This window comes from Castanea sativa, chromosome 6, assembly GCF_040712315.1.
Source record: "Castanea sativa cultivar Marrone di Chiusa Pesio chromosome 6, ASM4071231v1".
NCBI classification, from domain to species: Eukaryota; Viridiplantae; Streptophyta; class Magnoliopsida; order Fagales; family Fagaceae; genus Castanea; species Castanea sativa.
Genome location: NC_134018.1, coordinates 26,461,646 through 26,480,830, shown reverse-complemented (window position 1 = coordinate 26,480,830; position 19,185 = coordinate 26,461,646). Strand labels below are relative to the sequence as shown.

Below are 19,185 nucleotides of genomic sequence, written 5' to 3'. Positions count from 1 at the left end.
AGGGAGAAAAACCAATGACTACATCCACAAGTACTAATGTATGCATTATTAGTAAAAGAGTATAATTACCTTGTACCCCAAAGATGTTGCAGTATTTCGAAACTTAACCAGAAAAGAACACTATTAATCTAGAACTGAAACAGTCATTGAATGACCTTATTTTTGCATGTGTACATTGAAAGTAGGAGCCTCATCTGCACAGGAAATACGCTCTCTGACCAGTCTAATTGCAGCTATATACAGAGGTTTATTGTTTATCTACAGAAGCTCCCATTCAGTGTCATATGAAAGTTCTAATTGCAAATTTTTCGAGTCTAAGGATTTTGCAGGGGTAGATGTCAAAAGAGGTTGTGATCCGTCTTTGCTAGACCCCATGTCAACATCTCCATACCAAATTGCTAGTTGTTCATATTCCTTCACCAATCTCTTCTTTGAAGCAAATGCATCTTGAATCTTTTTCTAATGTGGGGAGAGTAATTATAAAAATAAAAATATAAGGATTCAGTTGCCAAACTCTTCAATGAAAAGTTAAAAATAAATAAATTTAAGGCATAAAAGATTTCTAATATAGTTTCCAAGAAGCACAATTCCTTAATGCTGAAGTACATACAAGAAAATTATTGCTTTCAAAAGCCATAATGACTCCAAAAAACATGTTCCAAATAGGTTTCACTTAAGTACATTCTATGTATTGATTATATTGAAATTCCAAACTAGTGTGCCCTTTCAACATGAGAAAAAGGAACATTTTGATGAGTTCACTTTGACAGATCAAGTATAATAAAGCCGACCAGATTTGATGGATATGGCCTTTTCTCTTAACAAAAAATGTTATTAAGGTCAGGAAAATGATGTTCAGTTTCCATGGTTAGAACTCATTATATCTAATTCATTACTGTAAACTAATGTTTAAGAGGGCATGTTAGACAGTGCATTCCTACCCATTTTTATTATGTTAGCATTCAAAAAGAACAGTTTTATCAGATAAAGAGATTACCCTGTATGATCTGAGCTTTCGAACTCTATGAGAGACAGCATAAAGTTCACTAGGTTCTACAATGACACAGCTTTCATCAAGCTTCACCTTGTCACACAATTCAATGGTTTCCATATCAGGGTCATTAATATCATTGTTCAAGTCATATGAATGTCCTGTAAAAAAGCTTTATTAGTGATAAGGTAACAACAAAAGATATTGCAAATGATGGGATTGTCAGCTATAATTTCCAATCAACCAACCTTGCTAATGCAGTCCAAAGGGCATTCCAGTCATTATGTCAGAAACAAAAATATCATGAGAACCAGACTAGCTACAATTATATTCAACCACACAGAATGACAACCATTCCCTCTAGTACCAAAGGTGTATGATACATCAACTGCTGTAGTCTTCACCTCATTAATATGTTTTTCAACATTAAATTTAATTGACTATGAAACAGAATGCATAGGACCATGTCCAAGTAAAAAAGGATTTTTTAACCCAATGATGTAAACATTCCAGACAACATCCAGCACTAACACTATTTTTTTTTTTTTTGTGGACAGAAGGGGAGAGAAGGGAAGAGAAAGGATCTGTTCTCCTTTGTTTGGTTAAAATGAAAGGGAGGAAGGAAAGGAAATGTGGAGAGAACGGGTTTCTGTGGGTCCTACCAATTTTTTACTATTTACTAAACCATAAAATTACACTTATGCGCTTGAAAAGTTTGGACTTTTTATGAGATAATTTTTATATCTTCATCATTAATTGATAATTGATAATTTCGTAATTTTCCTTCCCTTTCTCTCCTTTCTCTTTCCCTCTACATCCAAACACACTGAGAAATATTTTCTTTCCCCTTTCTTTTCTTTTTTTTCTTTTTTTTGAGTAATTTCCCCTTTCTTTTTTCAATTTCCCTGTCCTCACTCTTTTCTCTTCATTTCCCTCCCCTTCTGTGCAACCAAATATGGTGTAAAAGGCCAGTCAGAATGGATAAACCCCAAGCTGAAAAAATAGAAGTTGGACAAATCCAACTCCCAGAGACACACAATCAAAATCTGTACCTGGATTCAGAGAATCACATGCCAAAAAAAAAAAAAAAAAGAAGCTAAAAGAATGGAATAAATGTTTCAATCCAAAATAACTTTATTGCTACTGTAAAATTTCACACAAGTTGGGTCAAGAAAGAAAATCAATATTTATCAAAAAATGAAAAAGAAAAAGAAGATCAATACTCAATAGTACTCAAACTGAGCTCATCATTCTAAATAATCCTAAGATTAAGAGAATCAGATCTCAATTTTATATGCTAACTGAACAATAGATGAATCAAAAGGCTAGAAAAATATGAAAACATAATTATTACCACATGACATGAGACATAGATAAGGATTCAAAGAATTGTGTATATAGAACCTGCTTAAGAAAAAAACTATAATTTACCACAAAATACACATCTCAAATTTATATGCTAACTGAACAATAGATGAATCAAAAGACTAGAGAATATGAAGACATAATTATTACCACATGACATGAGACATAAATAAGGGGTGCAAAGAATCATGCATATAGAACCTGCTTAAGAAAAAAACTATAATTTACCACAAAATACACATCTCAAATTTATATGCTAACTGAACAATAGATGAATCAAAAGACTAGAGAATATGAAGACATAATTATTACCACATGACATGAGACATAAATAAGGGGTGCAAAGAATCATGCATATAGAACCTGCTTAAGAAAAAAAAACAATAATTTACCACATAATACATTGTCTGCCTAGAAGGCTAGAACACAAGGTTCTGCTAGAATGATGTAGTAAATGTGAAAAAATAACATAATTTGAGCTCCTGAATATCAAGGAAGCTCTGCATCATCAGAAGCCATGCTGTCAAAGAACAATCAAGCCCACATTACCCAGAAGAAAGACCATTGTGGTACATGGTACAGGCACATGAACATTGTATACTACATGTCCAAGAAAGTGAAATGCTTAGAATAGGCTTATTAGACGTTAAATAAAGTGGTCTTCAAGTTAAAATGTTTCAAATTTTAACCTAGTCTTGCAGAAAATCTGTAATGTATATAAGATTCAAATATTTCTTTATCATCTACGAAAAAGACTGAAATCTTCAGACTGCCAAAATTCGTGCATTGGTAATAAAATTGTCACCTCGGTTGGGATTGAGTAATCCAGAATGTGGTGTATTATGGTAATTCTAAATTCATGCCTTTGATACCCCCACAAAGATTTTGGAATCAACCTAAATGCAATCAGTAAAATGATAAAACAGTGCCTAAGGAATGGAGCAAGTAAAATGCTAGATTACAAAACTATGGTTAAGATTCTTCAAGGCTAAAAACATAAGCAATAATCATAACCATCATCATCACCATTTATTTATAACTACCAAAAAGAAATCAGAGAAAAGGCCAGTGAGCTCTTGCTCACACACTTCCTTTTCCCATAAGGATTGAATGGAGGGTAAGGTCATGGGAACCACTGGATGTGTGTGTTACTTACCATTTAAAAAATAAAAATATAAAAATAAAAAAGAGCCAACTGAGGGGTAGGGGCAAGGTAAGAAAGAAAGCTTATGGAAGTCTCACCTAGAGCAGATTCAGATGATTCATTCAGAGACAAAATTTCCTTAATTCTGGAATTGTCTTCTTCTGCCAAAATATTAGTTAATTACAACAGTTGTATTGGAAACATAGAAAAGTTTTATAATTTAAAAAGAAAAAGTACCAACCAATGGATTTCAATGATAGCATGCTGCTGGAGGAACCAAGTCCAGACTCGACTGACTTATTCTTACAGGAGATAATTGGAGCTGGCAGAGAAGAGGGGAGCTTACTGGAATTATCACAAACACAATCACCAGAATAATTACAAGATAATGCACTCAGGGAGTTGTCAGGTGATTTCCCAGACAGACTAAAAGATTCTGCTAACAGGGAACTGCAGGCAGATAAAGGCCTCATCTCTTGTATTATTTTTTCACCATATAGAACTGAAAAGGATGTTTCAGAATAAGTAAGAACACTCGAAACATCAGAAACAACCTCAGTGACATCTACAAGGCTATCACAAACTGTTCCCATTTTGGGGGGAGATTGGAACTCCACACAATGAAATGAAGATGCTGGTGAAACCTCAGCCAGAACTCCAAATGTATTTTCATGATTATCATCATTTAACTCACCAGAAAATAAATTTTCAGAGGATTCTTCATCACTTGGAGAAATTAACTCCAACACCTCAGGTGCAGACTCCTCTATTGCATTTTCATGATTATCAACATTAAACTCACCAGAATATAAAGCTTCAGAGGATTCTTCATCACCTGGAGAAATTAATTCCAACACCTCAGGTGCAGGCTCCTCTATTGCATTTTCTTCAGTGCTCTCATTTGGATTTTCACTTGTTGGAACATCATCAAACTTTTGGAGAGTTTTGTCAGTCACTGCCTCCTCAAGAGAGTTTACAGAAGTTGGAGGAGTTTGACTTTTAAGGTGAGACCCATTTAATGCATCTGGCAGCTGTTTTGTCACAAGATCAACTGCTTTGGGCTGCACATTTGATTGCATTATGACAGTAACTTCCCGCTTTTTTTCATCACCCATCATTGACTTCAAATAGGTGCCAATAGCTGCATTACTTTTCAAAGCCACAGCTTGAGCTTCACGCTTTACAGAATCCACTATTGCATCTTGGACAACGTCAGAATAGAACTTTTTCACATTTCCACCCATATTTTGCAATTGGTTTTCAACATATTTAACTGTATCCTGTACATGAAAGCAATTCAAAATTATGAGAGGAAAATCTGCTGCAGTCAAAAGCTTAATTGCAACTAAATTGAAGATGGGTTGGACCAGATTACATCAGTGCATCTAACAAAGTTATTTGTTTAAACACACAACAACCAAATAACATCCAGTGAAAACAGTGAAAATGCCAGTCTCATGAGAGGATTAGTTAAAGAGCACCAAAAATACACACACACACACACACACACATATATATAGGGAAGAGCTTGTGGAAAAAGGTAAAATAGAATCAAAGCTACCTTGCTCACAATATCATCCACCTCTTGGCACACAGCTTCAAGCTTCTGGAAAAAATTTCCAACCCAGGTTATACCTTTATGATTCAGATCCATTATGGACATGTACTATATTGCTGGAACCAATGTTTAGATACCTCAACCCTTGTTAAAGGCACCAGGGATTAGTATTCAGGGATGATAAAATTTACCTGCAGACTTTCAAAATATAAGAAAATTTGTCAAGATTCACATGACAGATTTGTAGAACACTAATTCCAGCAAAACCAACATCCCAGCTCAGAGAAACTGTATAGAAGATAATCCCCCATAATTTGACTACTAAAATAGCGCATTTTGAAAAACAGAAAATAGATATACAAGACAAGAAACTTTTTCCTATCCCCCAAGCTACCAAAATAGAAAACTTAAGGGCATTTAGGATTAATCTAGTGCAATGTGTTAAGATAATAATTAATTGGAAGATAGTCATAGAAAACCCAAGGTGTCAGCAAGTCTCTAACTCATCATCCAAGTGAGACAATAGCTCCATCACTTCTTTTATAATATAGCAGCACTGACAAAGGAAAGAGAGTACATCACACAATTCTCTTTAGTCATTACAGTTTTACAACTCTTTTTTTTTTTTTTTTTTATAATAATTCTATAGTTGTGAGAGAGAGATTTGAACCCTGGACATCTCCTTTGGAAACAACAGGAGGTGCCAATTGAGCTAGAAGTTTCTTAGCCAATTTTACAACCTAACATGCTAAGCAGCATAGAGTATTATTATCTATGTTAGAAAGTGGACTTCAAAGTTTTGAAATACATACACCATAAATAAAGAAACCATAGATCAAGAATTTTTCAATAAGTAAATACCAAAGTGTATATAACATTTTTTTTCATGTTATCGAAAAAAATAAAGGTAACAATAGCAAGGATATAAATAAATAAAATGGCACCCTGTGAGTCAAATCCAACATCATCAGGAACAAGCTGGTCTGAACCAGAGTGGTTTCAACTTAAGTGAAAAGTTTAAATCCATGAAGATAAAGCTTCTTAGCTTTACACAAACCAAATCAAGGAGGGAAGGAAGTGGGAGCGTTGAGCCAACAAACTGATTCTTTTCTTTTAAAGGCATTAACTTGAATTAGGCCTAAAAGCCTCTTTGCTTTACTCTTTTTTTCTTTTTTCTTTTTTTAAACAAAAACAAAAGATAAACTTCTATCGATAACGACCATCGAAACAAGTGATGGTCCAACTTTAATTTAACACACTCTCGTCAAACCATCAGGATTGTGAAAAAAAAAAGGCCGAAATGGAAAATTATTCTTGTTTTGATTTGATTTGATTTTTTGTGTAGATCACTGTATCGTAGCAAATTTATGAATGAATCACCCAGACGAGATGATCAAAGCTGTACCTGTAACTGTGATTATTATAAGCTGCTGTGGCGGCCACGGCCAAATATCATGTATGTATGTACGTACGTATGTATTAATTCGTTCCATTATTTCCCGCATAAGATAAGATAAATCAATGAACAGCACAGCACACTCACTATTATGAAAAATAAAATTTAGACATACATACATACATACATACATACATGATGTATATAGAGAGAAGCTGGAGGAAGCAATATTATTAAATTCAGCGCAGAAAGCGTAGCGTAAAGAAAGATAATGAGGAGGAGGGGTTACCGGAAACCTGCAGCAGGAGGTGATCGGCGGTAAGATTATTTATTAGCGCAGCGTTTTTAGTAGTAGAAGAAGAGAAGCAGTGGTGAGAGAGGTTTTGGTTTTGTTTTTTGAGGTGGAAAGGGTTTAATTATTAATAATTTTTATTTATTTATTTTAATTTTAAAATCCGCGAATTGTTAGGTATTAGTTACTTTACCACTACTACTTTTAGACTTAATTCAATGTTGAATTCAGATTTATATAGCAGACGTGCAGCATAACTTGTTTTATCCAACCTTAAAACTTATCAGGCTTCTTGAGTTTTGAGTGGAGTTTGTAACCTGTTTTTTGTGGTAGAACTTATTACCTAACTCCTTTGTGTTTGTGTTTCTTTGTTTTTTCTACAATAAAAAATTTTGAGACTAGAACGGCTCTGTTTTATTTTAATTTTGGCTTAAATGCAAAACTCGTCTTCTATAATTCATTCTAGTCTTTTAAATTTATTTTTATTTATTTTAGTCTTTTTAATTTCAAGTTTATTTAATTAAGGTATTTTTATCAACTTTTTAATTTTTTTTTCTTCAAATTTTTTTAACTAAAAAATCCAATTAATGATTGAAAAATATTTTCTATAATTTTTATATAAAAAAATATTAACAAAATTTATAGAAAATTCTTAATTGAATAAACTTGAAACTTAGATTACTGAAATTAATTATGATGAAACTTAAGGATTAGTTTTGCATTTTAGCCTTTATTTTTTAGAACGAATGTATCTAGATCTATTCAAGTATCTGTCTATTTTCTTATGTGTATGCAGTCACATATCTCACACACCAAATTATTATTGGAAGGAATCCCTTTTAATGTGAGGCTGAGGCAAAACCTCAATTGGACATATATTTAATTTTCATTTTGTTTTAAAAGATTTGGGGACTTTTTTTTTTTATTTGTTGAGAAAGTTATATACAAGGACAGACTCAGGAAGGGGCCCAAAGGAGCCCCCTCCCCCCCCCCCCCCCCTTGCGGCATGGTGGCGGCTTATGAAAAAGAATATACAATTGTGTGTACACACACCTATTCTAGCGTGCGTGATACCGTTGCCAAGAAACCCTAATTTTTTTCTCTGCATTCACATGTTTGTTCTGTGTAGCCTTTTTTTATATTTTTAAGCCCCATGAGTTCTTGTTCATCTTTTAACATGTTTGTTTGTCTTTAACATGTTTAGATTAGGGTTTCATGTTCGTTTCTTGCCTTGATGCCATGAACACGCATTCACATATTCATGCATGAACGTCATAGGTGATGAGTTGCTGCAATGTAAATAAAAGGTAAGTCATGCATTGGAAATGTTCATACATGAACTTGTTTTGGTGCTAGAAATGGATGTGAATGCTTGGTTGAATCACATATTGCTTGGATCTTTCTTTATGTTTCTGCCTTGATTTAATTATATATGTTGCTACCTTGAAAATGCTTTGATTCCATGATAGATGTATGCTAGGGTTTCTTTGGTATGTTTGACTCTTTTTTGTTTAGGTAGATAGATAAGTATGTTTTGTTTGGGATGAAAGATACCGTGTTGTATGCTAGTGTGTGTGTGAGTATACATGCAAGTGTTGAACATGTTTTTAATAAGGTTAAGACGTAAAATAAGACGTAAAACACAATGATGGGAGGCCAACCTTAGGGTTGGGCGATCTTGAGTGCCTAATACCTTCCCAAGAGCATACCTAAACTCCGAACTCATACTTTGGTAGTAAGACCAAAGGTCCTTCCTAGAAAGGCCGTTATATTTATGGTTGCTAGACAATATAATTATGTGGAGACTCTGACACTTTCCCTTACGTCCACACCCACCACCTCTCAATAAGGCATTGTACCAAGGTGGCGCTCACAGATTTCTCCGAAAGAAGACCAATGATAGGCTCAAAGCTCACCTCTCGGATGTAGCCCCTAGTTTCGGGGGCAAGCAGGTTGAACCATTCCACCACCTTATTGGTGCTTCCCCTATCAGCATGAGGGGATAATGACTACAAAAAGAAAGATGTCATTAGATTCATGATTCAAGGAATATGGTGTTTTGATGCAAGAGTGAAGATAAAGAGAATGATATGGTGATATTTAGATGCACGAATGACAAAAAGATGTGTTAGAATTGCATATGGAGGTGAAACAGTTGAGAAAAAAGTGAAAATTAGCAGAGTAGGGCTTTTGCCAAGCGTCTCACGTACACAGGTCAAAGCCCAAACAAGCAAACAAAACCCCGCGTGCGCAGGTCCATTCCCACATGCACAAAACCTCAAGAACATACCTGTGCATGCAAGAACAGAGCTGCGTACGCATGAATGCAAGCTACGTATGCAAGCCCGAGCCCACACACGCAAGAACCCAGGTAGAAGTAGTTCTTTGACATTTTCAAAGAAGCGTTATCCAAAATCAATCATAGACATGTTCCTATCCCTTCTAAGGTGTCAGGCTTTCATCTAAACTCATCCCACAGCAAAACCCAAGCATTTACATAACCAAAAATACATTTAAACCAAAGATCAAAGAGAAACTTGAAATCAGAAAAAATGAAAAAACTTACAGATTCACCTATGGGAATGTGATTTTCTGGTCGGTATGTCAATAGTGGAGGTCCCACCAACCTTGTGGCTCCGCTCTAACGGGTGAGATAGAAGGCATCAAAAGATAAGACGTAGGAGGATTTCTTGGCCTTGGGTGCCATTGGAGAAGATGATGAGAAAATAAGAAAATAAGAGGGTTTGAGAGGATGAGAGAGTAAGGAAGTGAGGAAAAGAAAGAGGGGAGGATTTTGTAGAGAGAAAAAAGAGAGGAGTTATGAAGAATATGAAGAGGTGAGGGAGATGACGAGTGAAGAAGAATAAAAAAAATGGTTGGTAACCGTTGGAGAAAATAAAAAGGCAGGAATACACCTAATGGCCAAACTACGTGTAGTATAGGCCTCACCACTAAACTACATGTAGTTTAGTCATGAATAAAAAATAATTCTTTTTTTCAAAAAAGGAGAAACATCTCAAGACTTCCACAATTAGACACAAAATTATCAAAAGACTCCCCATTAAGCAACAAAGGAAGTAGAAGACTATTCCCTTGTTCAAGCACATCAAGAACCATCCCTAGTGGATTAAACACATCAAGAATCATCCCCAGTGGTTCAAGCATATCAAACACCATCCTCAATAAAGAAGTAGAAGACTCTACCCCAATATTTCAAGCATCTCAAGCAATACCCCCGACAAAGGAGACCAAAGATTCTTCCTCAAATGAATTGAACCTATCAAACACATCCTCAGTAAGGAAGTAGAAGACTCTTCCTCAATAATTCGAGCACACTAAAATAAATCCCCAGTAAGGAAGCAGAAGATTCTTCCTTAAATGAATCAAATATCATCCTCATAGAGGAAGCAGAAGACTTCCCCAATAATTCAAGTATATCAAGCATCACACCATAGAGGAAGTAGAAGATTCTTCCCTGATGGACCCAAGCACACCAAAGCAGATCCCCAATGAGGAAGCAAAAGATATTTCCTCAAAGTATCCCTAGTACGAAAGCAAAAGATTCTTCCCTAGTGAGTCCGATACACCTGAAAAGAAATCCCCAGTTAGGAAGCAGAAGATTTTTCCTCAAAATCCTCTATGAACCATGAAAGAAGTAGAAGATTCTTCCTTAGTGGATCACACATCTACACTACTCCTCAACAAGTTTCTCATCTCCAAGCAAGTCATGCGAGGCAAGAGATTCCTCCTCATGTACATCCACTCCTCAGTAAGTTTTTCACCATCCCTAGTGGATCCTACTCGTGCACATGTCCTCCCGAGATTGAACGTGCAGGCATGATAGAAAAAAGATAGAGATAGTGATAGAGAAAGAGGCCAAGGCCAACCCAAGGCAAGAGCCTCACTAGAAAAGGTAGAGAAAGAAGTGAAGAAAACAAGAGAAACAAGTCACCTGAAGAAGTTTGAGGCAAGAGCCCCAGATGGACACCACAGAGACTATATCTTTTTATTGTTTATTGGGTTAGCTCATAAGAGTGCCTTTGTTTATTTTCTTTTTCTTTTTTAGTGACTCTGGGATAGTGAGTCACTCAGCATTTGCTTGCAAGTGAAAAAACAGGTTTGGGATAGTGAACCTTTCATTGCTCGTTTCCTAAGCAACAAAGGTGGGACTATGGACATACGAATCTCATGCAACTCTTTGGAGTTGCACCCCGCCCCGTGTATGCATGATGTGTGTCATGTGCTGGGTCGGGTATGAGCTATACATCGAAACAAAATGTTGTCTCTTATTCTTTTGATTTTGTTAGCAAAGCTCACGAATCAAAAGAGGGGCATCTGTAAACGCCGCATTTTGTACTCTTTACGACTCGGGCCCCTCGTTCCCCAATAATACTCAAACTCTAAGGCCTAAGGCCAGTTTAAAGCCCAATTAGATATCAAATTGACTTGAAGAGTTTTAAAATGGAAAATATAACCTTTTAACTGAGCAAAAATCTATTTTTGAAAATAAAATGACCAAAGTGGGCCTCGACCTGCGTATGCAGCTAGGGTTTCAGAAGCATAAGAAAGGCAAGTTTTCTTCAATAATGACTGAGGTTTGGAATGAATTCCACATTGTCTAGGAGCTGTTCCAAATCCTATTTTCTCAACTATAAAAAGCCTTGCATGGTATATTTTCAAAACACACAAAAATCTCATGGGAAAAACCTAAGATTCACTAGAAAATAGTGAATCAAAAGGGAGTTTTTCACAAAAACACCCTCAAGTCAATTTTATTTGATTAGGACATTTTCTGGCCCCAATCCTTTTAATTCAATGTTGCTAATCACTTTCTTATTGGTTTGTGAATAGATTTACTGAGGGGAATGGTCAAAATCAAGCTTGGAAAGCTTTTGTTTAAGGTATAAAGTCTAACCCTTCTCTTTTATTTTTCTTCCCTTTTCAATTTCTCTTTTGTGTTTTAATCCTATTTTCTTGCTTAGTTTATATTTGTACTTGTTTGTTTAGTTTAGCCCTTTAGTCATTTTCATATTTTTGTACGTTAGGTTGCTAGTTTATTGTTTTAAAGTTCTACTCTGTTTTTGTGTTTTTCGGTTTTCTAGGCAAGGATTGTATACGCATGATCTAGCCTATGTATGCAAGCTTGATTCTACATACTGTAGACACTCAATTTTGCACTCATGATTTAATCAAGGAGAATGACTTGAATGACCATCCATGTACCCCAAAAAATCATAATTGCATCACATGCATCATTTTGTTCTTGTATCACATACATCATTTTGTCTTTGCATTACATGCACCATGTCATTCATTACATATCATGAAAATGATCTTGAGATTCTAACGATCGCAACGGTGTGTCCGGTTTTCAAATCGAACCATCAGATCGAAAGATATCGCATGATCAAGTTTGTACGGTCCATATGCATTGTGTCTAGGAAGAGTCGACCACACACGATTAATTTAAATTAATTCTGATTGGTTGAACAATTAAAATTAATTAAATAATTTTGTGATTTGTTGATAATTAGTGTTTAAGATAGGGATGTATGCATAGGAATAAAAGGGATGATTGGATAACAATAAAATTATGGATAATCTAAACTTTATCAAGATCTATTTTAAGAGATTTATCCACAAGATAATTTTTTAAGATAATTGTTCTTAAAAAGCCTGAATTATCTAGAAAAGAGATAAAAAAAAAAATCATGGACGGAGGATGAAAACACGTCTAGATACAAGGATCGGCCAAAAAACCCTAGAAGAGGAGTCCAAATGGCACCCGAACACGAAAGTGCATTTGGCCTCCAAGAGCCAATTCAACACATTTGGAGTGCCGAACGACACTCTAAAAGTGTTGAATTGCACTTTGTTGGGCTTTGGCCTAACAGCCTTCGGGTGACGATAAGACATACCCTTTTCGACCTTTTCGCAAAATCATGCGTCCAAAATCAAACCCTAATCGTCCGTACCTATTTTTTAGAGATTTCTGGCCTCTATAAATAGAGACTGAACCTTATAATTCAGCATTTTTTTGCTACGCTCTGAGAGACATACGTTTTAAGCTCTCAAATCACCCATATTTTTTGATTCCTTCTCTGAGTGTTGTTGCTCAAATTAGGGTTTTTGGTTTCAAAGAGAATTGAACAAATTTCTTTAAACCCTAAAACATCCTTTTAAGAACAAAGAGTGCTCATGCAAGAGGTTGTTTCCTAACCCTTTTTCTTATGATGTGATGAAGCATGTTATATCTCTTTCTTTTTCAAATAGTCATAATGTGAATTATTGATTGTTGTTGTTTTTTGTGGGATTGTTAAATCTCTTTCTTGAATGTCAATAATTTGCATGTAAATAATTCTTGTTCTCAAAATAAAACATATTTGCATCTTTTCTAGATGTAGATCTAAATTTTTCTCAAACAAAAAGAGGTTTGCATCTTTATGAGATTTAGATGTAAATTTTTCTTAAATCAAAACTGATTTCTATCTCTCTTACAATACAAATCTGATTTTTTTTTTCTAATACATGCAAATTGTTGAAATAGAGAAGGAGATCATGTACTACTATGTTTGTGTTTGTTTTAATTCATGATTGCATAAATTCATATTATGAGTATATTATGAGTGAAACTCTCTTTAAAAAAAACATATAAAAAATAGATCTGATTTTTCTGTCATTAAAGACCAATTTTTTTATCTCTTAAAAACATATCTGAATTTTTTAAACTAACCAAAAGACTTTGTTTTTATTAAATAAAAACATATCTGAATTTTTTCTTCAAAAACCACTTTTTTCTACATACTACAATACAGATCTGGTATTTTGACAAATCAAAATCAATTTTTTACCAATCTAAACAAATCTGAATTTAAAAATTTTTTTAAAAAAAAGAAAAAGAAAAAGAAGAGACTTCATTCATAATAAATTTGTGTGATTTAATTTTTATTTCACATGTTCAACATATTATTGATATCATGCATAAAATAGTACATTGGTCACAAGAGTCTAGAAGACCAGACTCTGTCTGGGCAGAATGGGTGTCTAACACCTTCCCATTCTGTAACCTAGCCTCTAGATTTAGATTTTTGGTTAAGTAGATCTAGCTTTATTTTTGTTTTTATTTTGGGTAGATTGTAACTAAGATAAAAGGCCATGTATATTTGGTAGATTATAACTAGGACCCAAAGCCATATGAAGTTCTAATTCTCAAATTTGTATCTTTTATTCAATCAATTAAACGAAGCAATTCAGTCATGTATTTGTATATATTTATTTTTTCTTATTTTTTTGTATAAAAAAAAAAAAAGTGGCGACTCCATATCACTTACCCAAAAAAAAGAGGTGTCCTAAAAAGCACTCCAAAAATCTCTCTTTTTTTAGAGGCAAATTTTTCCCGGTCTCTCACACGTACGCAAAGCTATTCTAACGTGCATGATGTCGTTGCCTAGAAACCATGATTTTTTTGTTTGTTTTGTTTCTGCATTCACATATTTGTTCCGTACCCCATGAGCTCTTGTTCACCTTTTAACATGTTTGTTTGTCTTTAACATGCTTAGATTTGGGTTTCATGTTCGTTTCTTGCCTTGATACCATGAACACGCATTCACATGTTCATGTATGAATGTCATAAGTGATGAGTTGCTGCAAGGTAAATAAAAGGTAAGTCATGCATTGGAAATGTTCATACACGATCTTGTTTTGGTGCTAGAAATGGATGTGATGCTTGGTTGAATCACATGTTGCTTGGATCTCTCTTTATGTTTCTGCCTTGATTTAATTATATATGTTGCTACCTTGAAAATGCTTTGATGCCATGATAGATGTATGCTAAGGTTTTGTTGGTATGTTTGACTCTTTTTTGTTTGGGTAGATAGATAAGTATGTTTTGTTTGGGATAAAGATGCCATGTTGTATGCTTAAATGTATATTAGTGTGTGTGTGTGTGTAAGTATACATGCAAGTGTTGAACATGTTTTTAATAAGGTTAAGGTGTAAGACACAATGATAGGAGGTCAACCTTAGGGTTGGGCGATCTTAGGTGTCTAACACCTTCCCAAGAGCGTACCTAAACTCTGAACACATACTCTGGTAGTAAGATCAAAGGTCCTTCCTCAAAAAGATGTTATATTCATAGTTCCTAGACCATATAACTAGGTGGCGACTCTAACACTTTTCCTTGCACCCACAACCCCCAGTAAAGGAAGCAAAAGATTCTTCCTCAAATGGATCAAACCTATCAAATATCATCCTCATAAAGGAAGCAGAAGACTCTTCCTTAATAATTCAAGCATATCAAGAATCATACCCATGGAGGAGGTAGAAGATGCTTCCCCGATGGACCCAAGCACATCAAAGCAATTCCCCAATGAGGAAGTAGAAGATTCTTACCCAAAGTATCCCCAGTAAGGAAGCAGAAGATTCTTCCCTAATGAGTCCCATACACTAAAAAATCTCCAGCGAGGAAGCAGAAGATTCTTCCCCAAAGTCCTCTATGAACCATGAAGGAAGTAAAAGATTCTTCCCTAGTGGATCACACATCTACACTACTCCTCAGCAAGTCCATCCATGCTACTACTCAGGGAGTTTCTCACCCTAAGCAAGTTGTGAGAGGCAGAAGATTCCTCCTCATGCACATCCACTCCTTAGCGAGATAGTGATAGAGAAAGAGCCCAAGGCCAACCCGAAGCAAGACCCTCACTAGAAAAGATAGAGAGAGAAGTGAAGAAGACATAGCTCGTAAAAGCACCCTTTGCTTGTTTTCTTTTTCTTTTTCTTTTTAGTGACTCTAGGATAGTGAGCCACTCACCATTTGATTGCAAGTGGAAAAACGGGTTCTGGGGTAGTGAAACTGCCGTTGCTCATTTCTCGAGCAACAAAGGTGGGACTTCTGACATACGAATCCCATGCACCTCTTCGAAGTTGCACCCTGCCCCATGTATGCATGATGTGTGTTATGTGCATAAGTTGTGCCCGAGCCGTACATCGAAACAAAATTTTTTGTCTCTTATTCACTTAATTCTGTTAGTGAAACTCATGAATCAAAAAAGGGCTGTAAACACCGCATTTTGTACCCTTACGACTCGGGCCCCTGCTCCCCAATGATGCTCAAACTCCAAGACCCAAGGCTATTTAGAGCCCAATCAAATATCAAATTGACTTGAGAAGTGTTAAAATGAAAAATATAACCTTGTAAATGAGCAAAAATCTATTTTTAGAAATAAAATAACCAAAGAGGCCCTCGGCTTGCGTACGCAAGCTAAAGCATGCGTACGTGGGCACATTCCTACGTACGCATCTAGGGTTTCAAAAGTATTGAAAGGCAAGTTTTTTGAAATAATGGCTGAGGTTTGGAATGAATCCCACATTGTCTGGGAGCCATTCCAAACCCCTTTTTTCAATTATAAAAAAGTCTTACATGGTACATTTTCAAAACATACACAAAGAAATCCCACGGGAAAAACATAAGATTCACTTGAAAATAGTGAATCAAAAGGGAGTTGTTCACAAAACACCCTCAAGTCAATTTTATTTGATTGAGACCTTTTTTAACCCCAATAATCACTTTCGTATTGGTTTGTGAATAGATTTGACTGAAGAGAACAGTCAAAATCAAGCTTGGAAAGCTTTTGTGTGAGGTATCTAGTCTAAACCTTTCTTTTTCCCTTTCTTTTATTTTCTACCTTTAAATCCTCCTCCTTGCTTTATTGTTGGTTAGAATATGTTCTAATATGTCTTTCTAGGTTAGGTTTAAGTTTTTGTATGCTTAAAATGCATGTTAGATTGTTAGAATTGTTGTTTTAAAGTTCTGCTCTATTTCTGTGTTTTTAGGTTTTCTAGGCAAGGATTCGTGTATGCATGATCTAGCCTGCGCTCGTAAGCTTGATTATGCATACGCAGGCCTGTTCTAGCGTGTGTGATGCCATTGTCCAAAAACCCTAAATTTGTGTTTGTTTTGTTTAGCCTCTTTTTCATATGTTTTAAGCCCAATAAGTTCCTGTTCACCTTTTAAGATGCTTGTTTGTTATCACGTGTTTAGATTAGGGTTTGTCTTAGGGTTTCTTAGTTTTAATGTCATTCATTCACATGCCCATGCATTGATGTCATAGGTGTTGTGTTGCTGCAAGGTAAATAAAAGATAAGTCACGCATTAGAAATGTTCATGCATTTGTGATATAATCTTGTGTTGATGATAGAGATGAATGTGAACACTTGGATCTATCCTTATACTTATGTTTCTGCTTTGATTTGACTATATATATGTTTCTTCCTTGAATGTGATGAAATGCCATGATTAGATGTATGGTTAGGGTTTGGGATGAATGATGCCATGTTGTATACTTAGATGTATGCTAGTGTGTGAGTAAGTTAGAATACAAGTATTGAACATGCTTTTAATGAGGTTAAGAGATATAAGACACAATGATGGGACGCTAACCTTAGGGTTAGGCGATCTATCCTTGATTATGCGTGTGCAAGCTTGTTCTTGCATATGCGAGTCACTGGCCAAAAACCCTAATTTTTATTTCTTTGTCTTGCTTCTGCTTTCACATGTTTGTTTGTTTAGCCTATGTCCATGCTTTTATGCTTCCAATGCCTTTGTTTCACAGGATTAATTGCTTGGTTTGCTATCAAATGTTAGAATTAGGGTTTGTCTAGTCTTTTCCTTGTTAGGTTGACATGAACATGCATTCACATGCTCACACATAACTGCCATAGGTGCTGAGTTGCTGTAAGGTAAGTAAAAGGTAAGTCATACCCTGGAAATATTCATGCATTTGTGATATAATCTTGTTTTGCTGTTAGAGATGAATGTGAATGTTTGGATGAATCACATGTTGCTTGGATCTTTTCTTATGTTTATGCTTTTGCCTTGATTTGATTATACATGTTGCTGCCTTGAATATGATGCGATGCCATGCTAAATGAATGTTAGGATGAAGTGATGAGATGTAAGGGCATGCTATGGTGTATGACACTAGGGATTATGTTAATGCTTTGATGCCATGTTAGATGAATGCTAGGGTTGTATATGTGTGGTTTGGCTTCTTGTGCTTTATGGATGGATATGTATGTGTTTTGGGATGGTGATGTCATGTTGTATGCTTAGATTTATGCTAGTGTGTGTGTGAGTTTAGGACATAAGTGTTGGACATGATTTTATCGAGGTCAAGATGCAAGACACAATGATGGGAGGCCAACCTTAGGGTTGGGCGGTCTTGGGTGCCTAACACCTTCCCAAGAACGTACCTAAACTCTGAACCCATATTTCTGGTAGTACGATCAATGGTCCTTCCTTGAAAGGAGACTATATTCATGGTTCCTAGGCCATTGCAAAAACTATGTGGTAACTCCATTATGTTGTGTCCACATGAAGTCATAGGTGCCAAGCACCCATAGGGAAGATGACTTTCCAAGGTAAGCCATATTGGGATACGGTTGCTTTAGAGGTGGAGTTGGAATGCATCCAATCCATAATGCCTTCAGAGGTCCCTTTGTAGTCAGAAGGGATCCCTAAGAATGTGGTGTAGGGATTCAACTTCCTTATTACAAATTGGGCAGGTACTATCAAGAATAATACACCTTGAACCCAACACTTCGCAAGTGGGAACACTGTTATCCCAACACAACCATAAAAAGAACATTATTCTAGGCATTGTAGAAGCTTTCTAGATCCACTCACAAGAAACAGGAGATGGGTTTAAAGGATTTAACCCTTTGGCTAACAAATGTGCAAATTTAAGAGAGAATGAGGCATCTTTTGAGTAGGCCCAGCAAGAAACATCCTCAAAGTTTGAGTTCATAGAAAATGGGATAGCTTGAATCTATTTGCACACATCCTTAGGTAATTCTATTGAGAGCATACACTGAAACTAATTACTCCCTTGATCTTTGATGTCAACCACCAACAGACTAAGCTCTTCTCGAGTTAAAGGTCCTTGGACACAGGATCTCAAAGGTCCAATAGAAAGCTAGAAATCTTACCAAAGATTCGTGGAAACACCATTTCTAATCACCCACCTAAGGCCACTTTTGAAAATAAAGCCCCCCTTTTCATACTTAGTCCATGTCCTAGAACAGGGGAGTTACCTACCCCTTTCAGATATCCTTGCATGGGTGAAATATTTTCTCATCAGCATTCTTGCCCAGGGTGCCTCTTGCTCATTAGCTAACCTCCAGCAAAGCTTAGCAAGGATTCCTCATTCCTTGGTCGCATTCCCATAATACCAAGTCCCTCGAGATTCTAAAGTACCCCATTTGACCATGTGAAATTTCCTCTTTTCTTGCGTTGATCCCCATAGAAAGTCTCTATTCAAATTCTCCACTACTTCACACACTTCAACTGGAAGAGCATAACTTTGCATGTAGTACTCCACAAAAGGAGTAGTGGTAGAACTAATGAGAATTCTCTTGACTTTTGTTGTGAATTCAATTTACT

At 35.8% G+C, this 19,185-nt stretch overlaps 1 protein-coding gene across 3 annotated transcripts; it reads right to left on the bottom strand.

The window, feature by feature from the left end:
* Position 1: 1 nt before the first annotated feature.
* Positions 2–6,890, bottom strand: LOC142640752 (uncharacterized). 3 transcript variants are annotated; one of them, XM_075814992.1, is made up of 7 exons: positions 6,744–6,890; positions 5,062–5,256; positions 4,195–4,780; positions 3,742–4,002; positions 3,599–3,661; positions 998–1,152; positions 124–459 (listed from the first exon to the last, which is right to left on the bottom strand). In XM_075814992.1, exons 2-7 carry the CDS (start codon positions 5,161–5,163, stop codon positions 259–261), a joined length of 1,368 nt encoding a protein of 455 aa, XP_075671107.1. In that variant the 5' UTR covers positions 5,164–5,256; positions 6,744–6,890; the 3' UTR covers positions 124–258. The 3 variants fall into 3 exon arrangements, with proteins under 3 accessions (XP_075671105.1, XP_075671106.1, XP_075671107.1); XM_075814990.1 differs by having other exon boundaries at positions 2–459; positions 3,742–4,780; XM_075814991.1 differs by having other exon boundaries at positions 2–459; positions 3,742–4,780; positions 5,062–5,249; positions 6,744–6,854.
* Positions 6,891–19,185: the final 12,295 nt, after the last annotated feature.

Excerpts from the sequence above, each read along its gene's own strand:
- LOC142640752 (XM_075814990.1), bottom strand. The coding sequence starts at position 5,163 with ATGTCCATAATGGATCTGAATCATAAAGGTATAACCTGGGTTGGAAAT. Across the intron at positions 3,662-3,741 it reads GCTATCATTGAAATCCATTG|AAGAAGACAATTCCAGAATT; the intron begins GTTGGTACTTTT and ends ATATTTTGGCAG. Across the intron at positions 460-997 it reads GAAAGCTCAGATCATACAGG|AAAAAGATTCAAGATGCATT; the intron begins GTAATCTCTTTA and ends TCCCCACATTAG.